This window comes from Taudactylus pleione, unplaced genomic scaffold, assembly GCF_031769625.1.
Source record: "Taudactylus pleione unplaced genomic scaffold, aTauple2 ptg000259l, whole genome shotgun sequence".
In the NCBI taxonomy this organism is placed as follows: Eukaryota; Metazoa; Chordata; class Amphibia; order Anura; family Myobatrachidae; genus Taudactylus; species Taudactylus pleione.
Window position 1 is genome coordinate 399,114 of NW_028284661.1, and position 18,081 is coordinate 417,194.

Here is an 18,081-nt window from a genome sequence, read left to right on the forward strand (position 1 = left end):
ATAAGAGACTGTGAGTATAAAGTTACCGGTCACACTGGATCCTTACACTGTACCGTACCTAACAGCTTTCGGCCGGCTTATTCAGGCTGTAGGACGGCAAGGAAAGAGGGACTACAAAACTAAGTCTATGTGCTGCTATTCCAACGAACGGGAGATTTCTGCTCTGTATTGCGACGGTCTTTGCAATCAATACAGATATAACCCACTGGAGGAAAAAAAATCAGTAGTCTTTTCCATGTATAAAATAGCCTTTCTCTATATGAGAACTGACATTACAACAACTGGATGTTCGTTTTGATATCAACAATGCTGAAGCTAAATGCAATACTGATGCATTGTTATTTTTAACTGTGTCTATAAATGTATCTATATGTTTAAATGTATCCAATTTTACTTGAATGAGTAATAGATACCGGTGTATACAATTAAGATATTATTGAGATACTCTCTTTTACATACTAAGGGGCATATTCAATTAGCCGCGGGGTTTACCCCGCGGCTAATTTGCGCACTGGACGGGATACAATTGACAGGGATTCCATGCGCGGGTGTCCCTGAGACCCCGCGCGCAAGTCCCCGCTGTTTGACTTTACCTCGCACCTCTTGTAGGTGCGAGGTAAAATCAGCGTGAGGCCGCCCTGTTCGGCCTCGCGCAAGAGGGTATTACACACTGTTTCCGCGTTGCTCACGGAAATTGTGTGTTCCCGCGCGCGACAGCATAGTTAACGGTGCGGGGAGAAAGCTATTTTATTGAATAGCTTAACCCCACGCCGCGAGACTTTCAAGCCCCAATTACTCGCGGGAGAGGTCCCGCAGGTAATTGGATATGCACCTAAGATTCATGTTTTTTATGTTTTTACATTTTGAATAAATATTGTGCATTAATGTTGAATATCAATTGCTGCCCATGATATATGTTTACCAGCGCATTCACATTCTCTTTCTTGGTATATTGCTATATATTATTTTTGCAAATTTTTCCTTATTAGTGAATTGCAGCAGGTGGACTTGTTTGAATTGATCAATTGGTTCTCGAGCGCTGAGGTGATTTAGGATTTTGGGCTCTTATAATGAAATTATGCCTAGATGAGAACAATATCTTACATGACATAGAAGGAAAGAAATACAAATAATTGACAGTTCTTTTACTAGTCTTTTCAAGATTTGTGTATATTTCCCAATACATTGAAGTGTGGCAAACCCATAGATACAATTAACATTAGTAAAAACAACACTGCAATCCCCCGAACACCTCCACGCTAGGTACAATTTGTGACCACACCAGGCTGTGCGTTACCTGACATGGTTGCAGACCATTTTATATGATAATGGGGCATATTTATCAAGCTTTTTTTCATAAAATTAAGATAATGATTTCCTATGTAATTGTGAAATTGATAAATGTACCTGCTTCTGAGGTTGTCTCACAAGCGTTATATTTAGAAGCTTGCAGCATCTTGCACCATATGAGAATAAATATATGCAATACTTTGGAAGAATCACTCTGAATGACAATACCAATTATTTCACTTTAATGCAGTAATACACTGTGCTTACCTTGATCATCTCCTCATATGATAAAATCAGACAATTAAATTCCTCCTTGTGGGTGTGCCAGCCCCTGACATGATCAAACCACGAGCCACAAATTACTGCAAAAAGGACAAATAAAGTGAGACTGAAAAGCTCTTAGTTGCAAGAAAGCTATCACATAAAGCAAAAGAAATGTCACCGTAAAAGGTGACTTTATTAACCACTTGCCTGGTGTGGTCGCATCGTTTGCAAACAAACCAGGCTGTGCGTTACCTGACATGGTTGCACACCATTTTATATGATTAATGGGCCTATTTATCAAGCTTTTTCATAATATTATGTGGAAACTGCAGTTTCTGCATAATTTTATGAACTGTTGCTATGTACGAATACCACAATGCAGGAGATTTCACAGAAATCTATGCCAGATTGCTGATTAGTAGAGATGAGCAGGTCCAGTTTTTAGCCGAACATAACTGATCTGAGTAGGAGCCGAGTCAGGCTCGGGTTTTCCCACCTGACTCGGAATCCAAAATGGGGCAAAACGACATCCTCTTGGGTTTTGGATTGTAAATATGTCCTTTCCCACGGTGATTGGCGCCATTTCCTTGCTGAGTTCCGGGCTGTGCTGTGCTCCATCCAGGGGGGGCTGTGTTGTCCAATCCAGGGGTGTGCTGTGCTGCGTGTCCAGGGGGCTGTTGTCTAATCCAAGGGTGTGTCGTGCTCTGTCCAGGGGGCTGTGCTATCCATCCAAAGGTGTGCTGTGCTCAGTCTAGGGGGCTGTGTTGTCCAATCCAGGGGTGTGCTTTGCTGTCCATCAAGAGTTATACTGTCCAGGGGTGTGCTGTGCTCCATCTACGGGGCTGTGTTGTGCAATCCAGGGGTGTGCTGTGATGTCCATCACATCGTTGTGCTGTCCAGGGTTGTGCTGTGATGTCCATCACAGGGTTGTGCTGTCCAACAGTGTAATATTCATATTAGGGATGTGCAGGCTCGGTTCTACTCGGTTCCGTTCGGTTCTTTTTACCGAATCTTATTGGCTATCCAAAACTCGTGACAGCTGAAACCCAATAAGATCCTGTAAAAAGAACCGAACGGAACCGAGTAGAACCGAGCCTGCACATCCCTAATTCATATACGTATTGTGACGCTGTAGTTTCATCATACAGCAGTGTAATATGCATACAAGTATTGTGACACTGTAGGTTCTACCCCAGGGCATTCACATATGAGGTGTGACTCCGCAGTGTCATTTGTGAACAAAGTTTTAAAATAAAGTTAAAGTTAAAAAAAAAAAAATGGTACAAATTGTGGTGTGTGCTGTACCCCACATTGTTTGTTGATATGGAGAACGATCAGTTGAGAGGAGAGCAGGAACCACATGCTAGAGCTGCTGCCACAAGTCATGATGATACTAGTCCATCAACATCAACTACTATAGCCGATGCTCAATGGCATAGAGGGTTTAAGTCAGGGCATCTAAAGTTAATGAACCAATATTTTACAGTGGTAAAAAAAAAAATCAAAGGGAAAGATAGCTGCATAAAGACATAAAATTGGCAATATGCCATTCACCACACAAAGTGGCAAGGAAAGGCTAAGGTCTTGGTCTTTATATATGACTGGTGGTTCTGCCTCCTATGATGATGTAAGCCCTTCTCCCTTTAGAAGTTTTAAAAAAAATTTAAATCGTTAAGGCACAGGAACCAACTGTGTACTCAGAAACGTCATAAATTCCTGAGGAGAGTCTAAGTGTGTCCGCGGGTGCCATGTGAGAGCCTGACCTTTCCAATACTGTACTTGAAGAAGAGTCTCCTTCCACCATTTTTGAGAAAATCAGAAACTGGTGCTAAAAAATTAACAACAGACAGTCCAGCATTAGTTAGCTTCCTTTCCTCAACTAGATCCTAGCACCTGCAATCTCCACTGCCAACACCTTCATCATCAATATCCTCACTAATGATCTGAGGTAGTTCTGCATACAGGATAAGGCTAGGTGACTCTTCCCTTATCCAGGATTCCTCAGAAAAATCATTGAGCTCTAGGCCTGTTGCTGCTGCTGGAGGTGGATCTTCATCCCAGAAAGGGACCAAGAAGACTACTACTAGTAGTAGTTTAAAAAAAAAATGACTGTAAAACAGTACTTTGACAGAGGAAGCAAGTATAACAGCTGTCGACCAGTTGCACAGTGGATCACTGACGCCATGATGGCTGTGCTAGTATCAGATAGTGAAATAATAGAAATTGAGGATGATAGTGTGGAGGAAGTACAAAAGAAGGATGAGGGGGATATTTGTGTCCTATCTGATGCTAATGAGGATGTTAATGAGGATGTTGTTTGTGTAAATCAGCCACCAGTGGCAGCAGTTCTTGCTCATGATAAAAAGAAAGCACTTGTCATGCATAAGCATAAGGCCAGAGAGCCACATATCGGGTATGGAATTATTTAAACACAAATCCTGACAATATCTGTGAAGGCATCTGTACCATTTGTGAAGCCAACGTTAGTAGAGGTAGGGATGTTAACCATCTACATAATTTGAAATTTATTTAACAAATAATATAAATATAAATTAATAACAAGCAGTCCAGTATCAGCTACTAGCAGTTTAGACCAGCACATGCAATCTCCACTGCCAACACCATCATCATCAACCTCCTCCTTAATAATTGGAGGCAGTCCTTCCAAAAAATTGTTTTGTGGGGGCCCAAACAAACCAATCACTTCAGCCACAAAAGTATCAGTCCTTGGCGCTAAAATGCTTGGTTTGTTAAAGTGTGCATGTCCTTTTTAATATCCCATACAAGAGTGGGTGTGAGGGCCCAAGGACAATTCCATCTTGTACCTCTTTTCTTTGCATTATGCTCTGTTTGGGGCATTGCTGTCTGACATTTTTATAGTTTATTAAACTGCCATCCTATCTGCCATGGCTGTGTGGTAATGCTTCATAGATGTCCTATATTTTTTAAACTGCCGTACGGTTGTGCCGCTGCTCTGCCGCTTACTTTAGCAAGCCAGCTCGCTGCAGCCTTTGGCCTATATTGTTGAAAAGTAGTGAAAACAATATTGTGAGCTGTGAGGTGGTTAAAATTAACTGGAAATACCTGAAAATAATTGTTATTAAGGTTAATATTACTGTAGGAACAAAAACAGGCCCAAATTATGTGGTTTTAGCTGTTTTTATCATTTAAAAAATAAAAATAAAAATACAGATCCAAAACCAAAACCAAAACACGCAAGTGCGTTTTACAAAACCAAATCCAGATCCAAACATGAAGGAGATACAGATCCAAAACCAGCAAAAATGGTTCGCCTCACATCTCTTCAAATTAACACTACAGATGGCAGCCACATTATTAATAATAGGGACTACGTTATGATACCTATGTGCAAAACTCCAAAAAGCAAAGCTTTTTGGAGTTTGGCTCTGTTAGTTTGCACCATCTGCAGATGATGTAAATTGCTTTAAGCCTATGAAGGCTATGGCTGGCGGCAGAAGCTGACACTGGGCCTGATTCTGAGCCGCTCGTAAGCGGCCGCTCGTTCGCTCCGAGCGATGTTCGCACATCTGCGCATGCGTATAGGTTATAATGCGCATACGCCAACCAGTCAGTGCGGTCGGAAATCGTGTGCTCGCAAAATAGCGAATGCCTGCTAATTTGAGTGGCAGGATGAGGCGTTTGTGGGTGGTAACAGGGGAAGGTGCTTGAAAATGGGGAGTGGAGATCCGAACGCAGGCGTGCCAAATGGTCAAAACGGCCGTTTTAAGGGTGTGCATAATTAACAAAGCAGCGTCATCGGCCACGTCACTTGGTTGTCTTTTAGTCTGAACTGCTCGCATGATTGCGGTAGGAAAATGCTACCTCAAGAATAGCGAGCAATTCATACGCCTTTCGATGTACTCGATTAATCTAATAAATAGCGGAGATGACATAAGATGCGAGCGGCCAGGGGGCGTCTTTACAAAATAGCGAGCGCATGTTTCGTTCGCTCGCTCAGACATAGAGGCGTCAACAGACCGCAAAGAGCGAGCGCTTAATTTAAATATCCGGCCCCTTTTTCAGAACGACCGTCCGCAAATAGCGTCTGGCTCTGAATCAGGACCACTGTGCGCACGCGCAGTGTCAGCTCCCCCCAGAGAAGTCTTTCACAAGCATGAACAAAATGCTGGTGATATAACTTGCAGAGCCTGCCTCTAACAACATTTGCATCTGAATTCATGAAAGCAATGGCGTAACCAGGGCGAGTCGGCCGGGGCTTGTGCCCTGGGCCCCGCCAGCCACAGTCCAGGTCCGGTAAAGTCACACACACACACACACACTGGTGCTGCGTAGTACACTCGTACTACCAGTCGGCGTTGTGTTTCAACTGCCAAGGAGAGTCAGACAGACTCTCATTGGCTGGTGCACCCACTGCCGCAGCTGGGCTGGAGCTCACTCATGAGCTCCGCCTTCCAGCACCCGCAGTGGCGTCATGACGTCTCTCTCATAGTAATGAGCAGGAGGACGGAGGAGCGGACGACAGCAGGAGCAGGGATTCAGGTAAGTGTTTGTGTGTGTATGTTTGTTGTATTATATATGTAAGGGGCACTACAGGCCGGGGGCACTGTATAGCGGCACTGTATCACTATAAGGGGCACTGCATAGGGTGGACCACTAATGGGGGCACTGTATATGAGGCACTACTGGTGGCCTGCATAAGAGTGACCACTACTGGGGGCACTGCGTAGGGGGGACCACTACTGGGGGCACTGCATAAGAGGGACAACTACTGGGGGTACTGTATCAGGGGCACTACTGGGGGCACTGTATAAGGGGCCCTGCATAGGGGGACCACTATTGGGGGCACTGTATAAGTGGAACTGTATAAGAGGCACTACTGGGAGCACTGCATAGGGGGAACACTACTGGGGGCACTGTATAAGGGGCACTTCATAGGGGGGACCACTGGGGCCACTGCATAGGGGGGACCACTGGGGGCACTGTATAAGATGCACTGCATAGGGGGAACACTACTGGGGGCCTGCATAAGATGGACCACTACTGGGAGCACTGCATAGGGGGCACTGTATAAGGGGCACAACTGGGGGCACTGTATCAGGGGCACTGCTGGGGGTACTGCATAAGGGGGACCACTACTGGGGGCATTGCATAGGGGGGACTGTATAAGGGGCACTAATGGGGGCACAGCATAGGGGGCACTGTATAAGGGGCACTACTGGGGGCACTGCATAGGGGGCACTGCATAGGAGGACACTGTATAAGGGGGACTACTACTGGGGGCACTGCATAGGGGGCACTGTATAAGGAGCACTACTGGGGCACTACTACTTGGGCCCTGTCCTGGGGACATTGCTTTAGTGGCACTACTACAGTGGGCAGTGCAAGAGGGGCACTATTACTGGGGGCATTAAGGTGCATATGGAATGTAAAGGAATGTTCCCAGAGTGATGATAAACACGGGGGGGTCATCTTGACACGCACATTTTTCAGTGACCACGCCCCTCTGTTTTTCATCTTGCCCTGGGCTCCAAATACCCTAGTTACGCCACCGCATGTAAGTCAGTGCAAATAAAATTTATGGGGTTTTATACTTTTAAACTATTGTATGAATGATTTTTAAAACACAGAGATCTGCAAACCATTTCTGAATTATATATAATTTTTGGTTTCTTTTAACATATGTATCTAAAGTAGAGATGTGCGCAGACCCCTGTGTTTTGGTTTTGACATAACCACCCTCAAATGCTTTGGTTCAGATTATACTTAAAAAATGTATGAAAACAGCTACAATCATGTAACATTGACCTGTTTATGACCCTATAGTATTATTATTTTATTAATAACAATAACTTTTTAAATCTGAGTTCCGAATTGCGAGAAGACCCGAATCAGGACTCCGTTCTACTCAGATCCCAAGTGATTCCGAACTAGGACTTGGGGCCTGATTCAGAGCCGGATGCTCTTTGTGAGCTCTCACTCTGAATCAGGGCATTCTTTTTATTTTTTTTGTTCGGACTCTAGGCCGCTCGCTAAGCTGTGGGTGACCACCCACAGCTTTAGCGGGCGGCCAGGTGATGATCGTGACCATCGCAACCATCGGGCTTGCAACGAGACCCTTGTGGTAGGGTCTCGTTCCCGCAAGCCCCAGTGAACTTCCTGCTCTAATAGTGCAGGAAGTTCACTACTGACATCACGTGTGATGTCAGTAGGACCGCCCCCAAATGGCAGCCACCCCCCCTCCCCGCCTACAAAACAGGGCGAGCTGTCGATCAACATCAACAGCCGCCCCGTTTGTAGTGAGCCCCGGAGCGAGCCCTTGGTTCGACTTGGAACCTCAAAAACCAAACTGCTCATCTCAAATCTAAAGTTTTTCTAAACACAGCCAAATGAGTTATATTACATTGGAAGTAACCAAGAGGCTGATCCACAGATGTATACTAATCCGGTAGTTAGAGCACATCTCCGATTGTAGTCGCTCTGCGCTGGCACAGAACTCGTACAGAGCATGTGCAGTTATTGACAGGCTGCTGTTGTTTCTGGGCGGGGAGGGGGCGGCAACAGCCTCCGTTCCCCAAAATGGAGGTGTGTCACCACCATTGGGGGAAGGAAAAAGGCCAGGAACTCCGTCGACTGACAGAGATTTCCTGGCCTCTTTTTAGCAACTGTGATCGCTGGCTTAAGTGACTGTTGCAATGTGGCAGATTTAAAATTTACAGAGAGATTCAGATTTGGGAGGGGCTGGTCCTAGCTTTAATCTAACTTATAAGATAAAAATAAAGGGCCTTATTCAGAGATGTTATTTACACAGATCAAGTGATTGCTTGCAATTGCGCATGCCAAAAACCGTACTGCGCACACACTGCAATTGCAGTGAGTACCAGGTAGTCAGCATTTCGGGGTGGTAATGGGAGGGTGTTTAGAAGAACGCAGATATGTCGGGACCATTTAAACACCGTTGTATGTAACTTAGCCAGTGCGATCACCTTCACATCCTGAGAGATCTCTGCGGGCCAAGAGAGATGCAATGTTTGCGGCTGATCAAACATGACATGTGCGTCGATGTTACCGATGTTTACGCTGTTGCACGTCATAGGACGGATAGGAGTGGGCGTCCCTATGCTCGGCTATTCTTTGGAAGGCATTAGCATATCTTAGCAACTGCGATCTGTGCGAGAATGCAGCTGTGATTGCATTAGCATAAATCTCTGAATCAGGCCTAAAGCTGCCCAGCATTTGTGGGCTACATGCATGGACGTATTTATAATGGGTGTAGGGTGTGCGGTGCACAAGGGCCCCTGGGACCAGGGGGGCCTGCACCATACACCCTGCACCCATATACTCTAATACTTACCTCTCCGAGGTCCCACGTCAGGTGCCTCAGTCAGGGGTGTATCTAGTAGGGATGAGCGGGTTTGGTTCTCAGAGAACCGAACCCACCTGAATTTCGGGGACCTGGGGTGATCCGAGCAAAGCTCGGATCTCCCTGCCTGCCCCGAATCCCTCTCCCGAGGCAAAACTTCTCGATCTGCTGTCGGATCTGGAGGTTTTGCCTCGAGCGGCCGTTTTTGAAAATCGCTTTGCCTTCAATGGGCAAAGCTCTGATTGGCTGACAGAGCCGTCTGTCACGGCTCTCAGCCAATCAGCATGAAGCCCATTGAATGCAGGGAAAAAACTACTAAAAGAAGATGGTGCTGGTTCCCGATGCCGGCACCTCCCGCTGCCGACACACCAGCTGTCGGCACCCCCACTGCTGACACCGCCAGCAGCCCCACTGCTGATACCACTGGCTCCCCCATGCTGCTGACACCGCCAGCACCCTGCATTGAGAACACCCTGCACTGCCGATACAGTCAGCAAAGCTGACACCGTCAGCAACCCCCGCACTGCCAACACAGTCAGCAAACCTGACTGAGGACACTGCTGGCACCCCCGACTCTGCCCACACTACCAGTACCCTGCACTGAGGACACTGCCAGCACTCCCACACTGCCATTCCATGTACTGAGGACACCGTCAGCAACCCCCACACTGCCGACACAGCCAGCAAACCTGCACTGAAGAAATTGCTGGCACCCCCGCACTGCCGACACCGCAGTACCCTTCTCTGAGGACACTGCCAGCACCGCAGCACTGCCATTCCATGTACTGAGGACACCATCAGCAACCCCCGCTCTACTGATACAGCCAGCAAACCTGCACTGAAGACACTGTAGGCACCCCCGCATTGCCGACACTGCTGGTATTCTTCACTGAGGACACTGCCAGGACCGCATCACTGCCATCCCATCTCATGCACTGAGGACACCGTCTTCAACCCCGCACTGCCGACACTGTACACAGTAAGTGCACTTTTCGTGTATCCAACCCACACTGTTTCTAACCTGCACTGCATCCAACTCACTATGTATCCCGCACTGTATTCAGCCCACACTGCAGCCGGCCTCCACTGTATCCAACCAACACTGTATCCTGCACTATTTCAGACCTGCACTGTATCCAACCCACACCGTATCCTGCAATATATTAGACCCGCACTGTAACCCACACTGTATCCGACCTACACTGATTCTGACTCACGGGTACGGAAGGTACGGAGCACTGTTTTTTAATGGTCAGGGAGATTTTGGGAAACTGTTCAAGAAAAAGTCTGATTGATCGGGGCTTCACAAGGGTCAGTCAATGTTGGCTCGGCACCCCCCATGTGGAAAATACAGATTGGGCAGTGAGAATAGGCATGTGCTGGGGGCGACTAAATGTTTTGAGCAAGGATATTCCATGCACGATGTTGATTTTTAGTAAATTTCTGTGTTGCCTTGTTACTTTCTATTGAATGTACTTGTGATTTGGTTTGGCCTATGCCTATATTGGTGAACAATATTGTGTGAGGTGGTCAAAATTCACTGGAAATGACTGGAAATAAATGTTATTGAGGTTAATAATACTGTAGGGACAAAAAAAGGCACAAATGATGTGATTTTGCTGTTTTTATAATTTAAAAAAATAAAATCCAGATCCAAAACCCAAAAAACAAAACACCAAGGAAAAAAATCCAAAACCAGATTCAGATCCAAAACCAGGGGAGATCCAGATCCAAAACCAAAACATAGGGGTCAGTGCACATCTCTAGTATCTAGGGATCCAAGCGCCCATGGCAATGTAATGGACTGGTGCCCCCCTCCCCTCTGCTATGCAGTGCCCCCAGTAGTAATCCCCCCCCTATGCTGCATTGCCCCGAGTAGTAGTCCCCCCATACAGTGCCGCCAGTAGTAATCCCACCAATGCTGCATTACCCCCAGTAGCAGGCTTGCCTACCCTCCCGATTTGGTCGGGAGCCTCCCGACCCCCCGGAAAGGCAGGCAAGCCTCCTGGCTGCTGCATGACCCCCCGACTACAACTAGAAACCCCCCACAGCGAGGGGCCTGATGACGGCATTGATGACGGGGGGCCTTTATTTTCGGCATTGTGAAGAGGGGGCAAGGCCACGATGACGCGATTGCGCAGCCAGCCCCTGGCCCCACCCCAAAGCGGAGTCAGTGCCTGGCCACGCCCCCCACTGTGTGCAGGCACTCAGCTCCCTCCCGGAAGGAGTGAGATGAATGTCGGCAACTATGCCCAGTAGTAGTCCCCCCTATACAGTGCCCCCAGTAGTAGTGCCCCCTATGCTGCATTGCCCCCAGTAGTAGTCCCCCCTATACACTGCCCCCAGTAGTAGCCCCCCTATGTTGCATTACCCTTAGTAGTAGTCCCTTCTATACAGTGCCCCCAGTAGTAGTCCCCCTATACAGTGCCCCCAATAGTAGTCCCCCCTATACAGTGCCCCCAGTAGTGGCCCCCCTATACAGTCCCCCCTGTAGTGGGCACCCTCCCATAAAGTGCCCTCAGTAGTGGCCAACCCCCATACAGTGCCCCCCCCCCCGCTGTGCCAGGCTTACACACACAGAAGAAAGAAAACTACAACCTGCCTGAACCCCGGTCCTGACACGATCGCCACTGTCCGCTCTGAGTCCCGGCTCTTCTTGCACTGCTCATCTACTCTGGGGAAAGACGGAGCTCATGTGTGAGCTCCAGCCGGCTCCCTCCGTGGACGACGCAGCAGCCAATGAGAGTCTGTCAGACTCTCATTGGCTAGCTGCTATGACATACACACAGCCGCCGCAGGTGTAGGGGAGACCACTCTCACTGTGGTCTGCCCTACACTTGCAGGATTGGTGGACTAGTGGGGGTAGTCCACCCTTTGGCTGCTGGTGGCACTGTCGGATTGCACCCCCCCTTTGGTCGACGCCCCTGGCGAGTGCCATCCTCGACAATGGGATGCACAAAACATCGGTAAATGGCCGCCATGGCCATTTTCACAGAGTTTTGTGCATGCGCAGTAGACACTTGGCATACTCTAGTGCCCGGAGTCTACCGCTGCTGTCAGTTCGCTGACAGCAGCTGAGGAGAGAGGAGGGGGCCCCGACGGGGACAAAACACGGGCCCCCTCCTCTCTTGATATGCAGCTGGCTCCATGCACAAGCAGCCAGTATTTATGATGCAGGCAAAAACAAAGTATTTTCAGCCCTGAGGTGCACCATGGTTTGCCCAGGTTCATTTTTTTTTACTTTGCTCTCAATTCTGAATCAGCCCTATCATTTTTTCTCTCCCTTTATCATACCGACTGTGTGTCTTTTAAACAGAACAAAATACTTTCATTAAATTACATTAGTTCTTGTAGTAAATTATTGTTTGACATAAATAAAGTTTAAATGAATGACATAGATCTTATGGTACCTTTTCCTGACATATACAGCTCAAAGAAGATTTCCCAAGTTATAGGTAGGTGCTGTAACCTTGCATAAAGTTTATAGAAATGATAAAATGACACCGCATCATCTTTTGGGTTTCTTGTTACATAAATGACCTAAAGAGAAAAACTCAATGTTATTTCACATACTTAAAAATATGTAAATATTTTTTCATTGTGACTAATTAAATGAGCATATGCTGGTGCATTAAGTAATACACCCAAATGATCAAATTAACCATTTACATTTCAGTACGTTTAATTTTCTTTCTTTGAATGGTACAATTAAGAGTAATCTCTGGGCCTGATTCAGCAAGTAGTGCACGCTAGCAGACGCACACACCCGGCCGCTGCGAGAATGCATACGCACGGAGACAGCAGCATAAGATGCAGACGCCCAGCCTCATATTAAACCGCTCATCTCCCTTTACTCAAAGCCTGATGAGTACGCAAGATAGCGTAAACATCGGTAACATCGAGAATCATCAACCACATTTGCAGAATAGTGATTGACCAGACCTCGTGCATGATCTTGGCAACTTCCTGTGTGCACGGCACAGTAGTAGCTAGTTTATGCACGCCCCTAAAACGGCGTCCCAACGCACAGGCACGTCTGCGTTCGCCCGACCACCCCACGTCGCCACCCACAAATGGCACTTCCCGTGAATCACTTTTCCCTGGGTCTGCGTATTTACTGTGCTCGCTTTTGCAGATGCAGTGAGCGGTTCGCGCATGCGCACTTCAACCCAGGGCTATTTGTAGATCCCTCTTACACCAGCAGCCAAGGAAAAGACAGCTTTTTCTACTCCTGAAGGTCTATTCCAGTACAAGGTCATCCTTTTGGTTTGCATGGAGTGCCAGCCACTTTCCAAAGGGTCATGAACAAGGTACTGAAACCCCAAACTCCCTATATGGCTACCCAACTAGATGACATTATTACACACTCCCAGGACTGAGAATCACATCTCCCTAAGGTTTGAGCCATACTGTCCTCACTGAGATCTACAGGGTTCACAGTTAACTGAGAAATGTGCAATAGCTCTGAGAGAAGCCAAGTATTTAGGTTACATAGTTGGACAGGGTCAGGTAAAACCACAAATAGGAAAAGTGGAGGCCATCAAAACTTGGTCGAAGCCTAAGACCAAGTCACAGTTGAGAACTTTCCTGGGCTTGGTAGGCTACTATAGGCAGTTTATTAGTCACTTTGCAACTAGAGTGGCTCCATTTACAGACTTGCTAAAAAATGCTGCCCAGATTGGCTGGAGTGGACCAATCTTGCTAAGACAGCATGGGCAGATCTCGGCTGGCCTTTTGTACATCTCCGGTACTGCAGGCACCTGATTTTACCTGCAGGCTTTTCCTACAGACAGGCACTTCTGATGTTGGCTTAGGCACAGTACTGAAAACGAAGGGGTAGAACATCCTGTATTGTAGCTGAGCAGGAAGTTGGTACTAAGGTAACAAAAATATGCCAAAGTGGAGAAGCAGTGCCTTGCTATAAAGTGGGCCATAGAGGCACTTCAATATTATTTGCTGGGGAGAGAGTTCTCCTTAATTATGGACCATGCCCCATTACAATGGATGCAGAGAAACCGAGAGGTGAACGCCAAGGTTAATCTCACTAACACCCACTTTCCCTTTCTGATAATTTCCACACTACTGAATGGGAATCCTACCACTGGATCACAAGGATGGCTCTAGCTACCAGGACACCACTGTCTAACATATTCTCCTTGCACTGGGCTTGTATGTAAAATTGCTAAACAAGCATTCAGGTCCACACTTCTAAAAGAGCATTATATGGTGCTCAGAAGTTCCTTAGGCCTGCCGGATGTACCTCTTTTCTCCCAGATTTTGAAGCAGCCCTTAATGCATTATTGGATGATAAACTGCTGATTTCACAAATAAGATTCTGAAGGGCATATTTAAATAACCTCCGAAAACAGCCATGTTCAGGGGGTTCCCACAAATATTAAGGATCCCCCGAATGTACCATGGAGTAATCGCAACAGATATCTCTGATATCTGCCATGGTCCCTCCATTTTTGTTAGTGGAAGCAGCCCCCATAGTTTCTACTGCTAGGCTGTCAGATTTACCAAGCTCCAGAATGCGAAGGTGATTACCAGGTGTTAAAGTGGTCCAAACGGGGTGGGACTGCGTTCCGTCACTTCTATTTGGAGACATAACCAATTCCGCCTCCTCCGACCCACCTAACCGTGGCACCGCGAGGAGGCTCCATTTCACGGGCGCCTGCTGAGATTTTGTTACCAGCGGTCGCCCGGCACCCTCCCCGTAGCAACAGCGGCAGCCGGAGGTTGGAGCTCACTCATGAGCTCTGGCTTCTGGGTCCCGCTGTGTGCAGTAGACTATGGGAGAGGCATCATGATGTCTTTCCTATAGTTCAGTCTGAGGAGCAGCCAGATGGACCAGGAGGATCAGATGGCAGCAAACGCTGGAGAAGGGCTTAAGATAAGTATTAGTTGTTTTTTTCCTTGTGGCTTCACAATAGGGGAAATTACTACAGGGGGCATTACTCAGGGGGCACTACTACTGGGGGCATTACTCAGGGGGCACAACTACAGGGGGCATTACTCAGAGGGCACTACTACTGGGGACATTACTCAGGGGGCACTACTACTAGGGGCATTACTCAGGGACATTACTATTGGGGGAATTACTCAGGCGGTACTACTACTGGGGGCATTACTAAAGATGGGCATTACTATTTATGGGCACTACTACAGGGGGCATTACTACTAGGGGCACTACTATTGGGGACACTATTACAGCAGGATTTCTAATGGGGGCATTGCATAGGGGTACTGCATAAGGGGGGCTCTGCATAAGGGACACCACTACTGTGGGCTCTGCATAAGGGGCACTACCACTGTGTGCACTGCATAAGGGGCACTACCACTGTGACCACTGCATAAGGGGCACTACCACTACTGGGGGCACTGCATAAGGGGCACTACCACTACTTAGGCACTGCATAAGGGGCACCACTACTGAGGGCACTGCATAAGGGGCACTACCACTATTGTGGGCTCTGCATAAGGGGCACTACCACAGTGGACACTGCATAAGGGGCACTACCACTACTGGGGGCACTGCATAAGGGGCACTACCACTACTGGGGGCACTGCATAAGGGGCACTACCACTACTGGGTAGCCTGCCCACCAGCTGTTGCTAGGTGGCAATCTGTAGTTTGCAGGAATCTATGATCTGCAAACTTTATTTGTTCTAGGTACTAGGATTGCCACCTAGCAACAGTGCCCATCCAAGCCTCACAAATATTATGGTACAGAATAACTGGTGGTCACTGGTAACTCTTACAAGACATTTAGTGGCCTTTTTATCAATTATTATTTGTAGGTAATCCCCCCAAAACACTAATTTTTGTTGGGTACCTGCAACTAATAAGTTAAGGTTGCTTTCTTGCTGAGTTTGCCAAGCTTAGAAATGCAATGCATTCCAGAACTTGGCCCCGGTAGCTAACACCATGTGATGATGGCATTAGCCATTGTAGCCTATAGGCAACACTTTCCAAAAAGTACTGGGAGAAGGATCCTCACATGTAGAATAGCGCGGCGGCTGCAGCATACGAAAACTGAAAGTGAGATGATCCTTGCGCAGGTGCTACTTATTGCTGAATAGCAGCAGTGATAACATGCAAATACTAGTTTCAGCTTTCACCTTGTACAAGCCCTGAGACGCCCTCTTTCAATACCCATGGACAGTGCACTCCACCTTCAGCGTACCATCGCGTACATCATTGACACTTGCACCAGCCTATGGCATGCGCAGTGTCTCCTTCTGAAATTTCTCTAAACATGATCTCTGTGGCTATGGTTCTGCATTTGGGAACTCAGCAGCAGTCATGAGACAGTCCCATAACACCCATGAGACAGCCTAATTTTCTGTTCACAGTCACCGTCCAGGAACACCATAGCTTTTATGCCACCAGACCTTGTGCCAGCAACTCCATACAAAATAATGCAAATAATAATTTATTTGCTTGTGCTCTTTGTTTTTATACTAACACATTACATCTGTCATCTTATATTATTACTAGCAGTGCTCCAAACAATGTTGAACGGGTTGTGAAAGGTCTGCTAGGAAAAATAGGGAACCTCCTTTAGGGTCGACTAGTCCTTAATTAGTTTGCCTACCAGCCACCCCCTTCCCATACTATATACATTTGTATAATTGGGTACAGGTCCCTAAGACAGGATTTCCCAGCTATCACAGTGGGCCTGATTCTGAGTCTCAAGTAATAGGGTTGCAATTCCAGCAGCTTCCTGCAAACAAAAGTCTGATAACATTCGCAGAATGTCATGATCCAGTGCAAGAATTCCTCTGTGGAGGACGGTGAGCCAAGGGGTTCGGGTGACTAGGGGAGTGACTAGACTAGGTCTCCTAGCTGCGGCCAAACCCAGGTTTGGCTAGACCTGCCCAGAGGCGCGGAGACTAACCCACTTGGTGGTTTTCTCCAGTAACCCCTCCAATTGGGATTTGGTTTTCAGCTGCACCAAGTGAGCAGGTCGAGGCCCTCTGGACAGGTACCTGGGAATGGCAGAAGACCGGAAACTATAATGAATGCAATAGCACTGGAGGTGAATGGAATGAATGAACTCTGAAAATGGAACAGAATGCTATAACACAGGCATGGACTGGATACAGTTAAACATGCAGAAAAACACAGACATATACTGGGGATTGCAAAGGCAAGAGCAGAGTGGACTCAGGGAATATATGGGAATGCTGGAAATGATTGGCAGAGACAAGACACTGAGCAAAGAACACAGACATATACTGGGGTACTATAAATGTAGGTGCTGGCTGCACAGACAAGACACAAAGAGAAGTCAGGCATACACTAGGAGAGTGCTAAATGCAAGTGCAGATTTGCACTGACAAGACACAGGGCAGATTGACACAGACATGTGCTGGGAGGACCAGCTGTGAGATAATTAATACCAGCAGGTAATCTGACACCTCAGTGACACAAGGAAGCTGCAATACTAGCAGCACATATACAAAGACACACAGACATAGAAAACAAAACAGTCTGGATACTGGGAGAGAACTATTCTCAGACTAAGAATAGCTCGGAAGCTAATACTGGAAACTGGAGAACTGTGAACAGGCTGAAGTAACTCTCTGAAAGATTAGCACAGAGCAACGCTGGTATCACTGGAACAGAGAAGAAGTTGAACAGCAACTTCCTGGAGTTCTGGAGGTGGATTTATACCCAGGGGTAGCAGATTACTGGAGCACAGCATCAGCTGACTGAAATCATGCTACCATAGGTTAGGAGTACTGTCACATGAGAGGAACTGTCATGGCGGCGCCCATGATGGGAACTCCGATCCCCAGCACACACAGCCGACCATGGCAGCTCGCAAAAAGCACCTAAGGCATAATACTCAGCCCCACATCCATCACTGCACCAGACGTCTGACCACAAGGAAGTCAGGGGAAGCCGGCAAGGAGGTGAGAGAGGCCAATCCTAGGCTGAACCCTGACAGTACCCCCTCCTTTTAGGGTGGGCACCGAACACCCATAAAGGCTCAACTGGAACTCCTCCGACAAACACAAAAAATATACTTGAAAAAAACAGGAAACTCGAAAATCCGACTTGAAAACATCCAAAAAAAAAAAAATAAATCTTGCTTGAAGACACAATAAGAACTGGGTTCCAGCAGACTAGAAAAAATAACTTTTCAGATATCCTCCCAACTTTCGTATCCGTTTTT

The 18,081-nt window shown here is 47.1% G+C and overlaps 1 protein-coding gene across 1 annotated transcript in view; it reads right to left on the reverse strand.

Annotated features, from left to right (window-relative positions):
- LOC148514737 (amine sulfotransferase-like) overlaps window positions 1-18,081 on the reverse strand; it is a 59,054-nt gene that overhangs the window by 17,508 nt on the left and 23,465 nt on the right. Inside the window, exons 3-4 of the mRNA XM_088481006.1 lie at window positions 12,307-12,436; window positions 1,558-1,652 (exon numbers count right to left, since the gene is read on the reverse strand). Coding sequence (XP_088337132.1) covers window positions 1,558-1,652; window positions 12,307-12,436 — 225 coding nt within the window. The remainder of the gene's footprint in view (window positions 1-1,557; window positions 1,653-12,306; window positions 12,437-18,081) is intronic.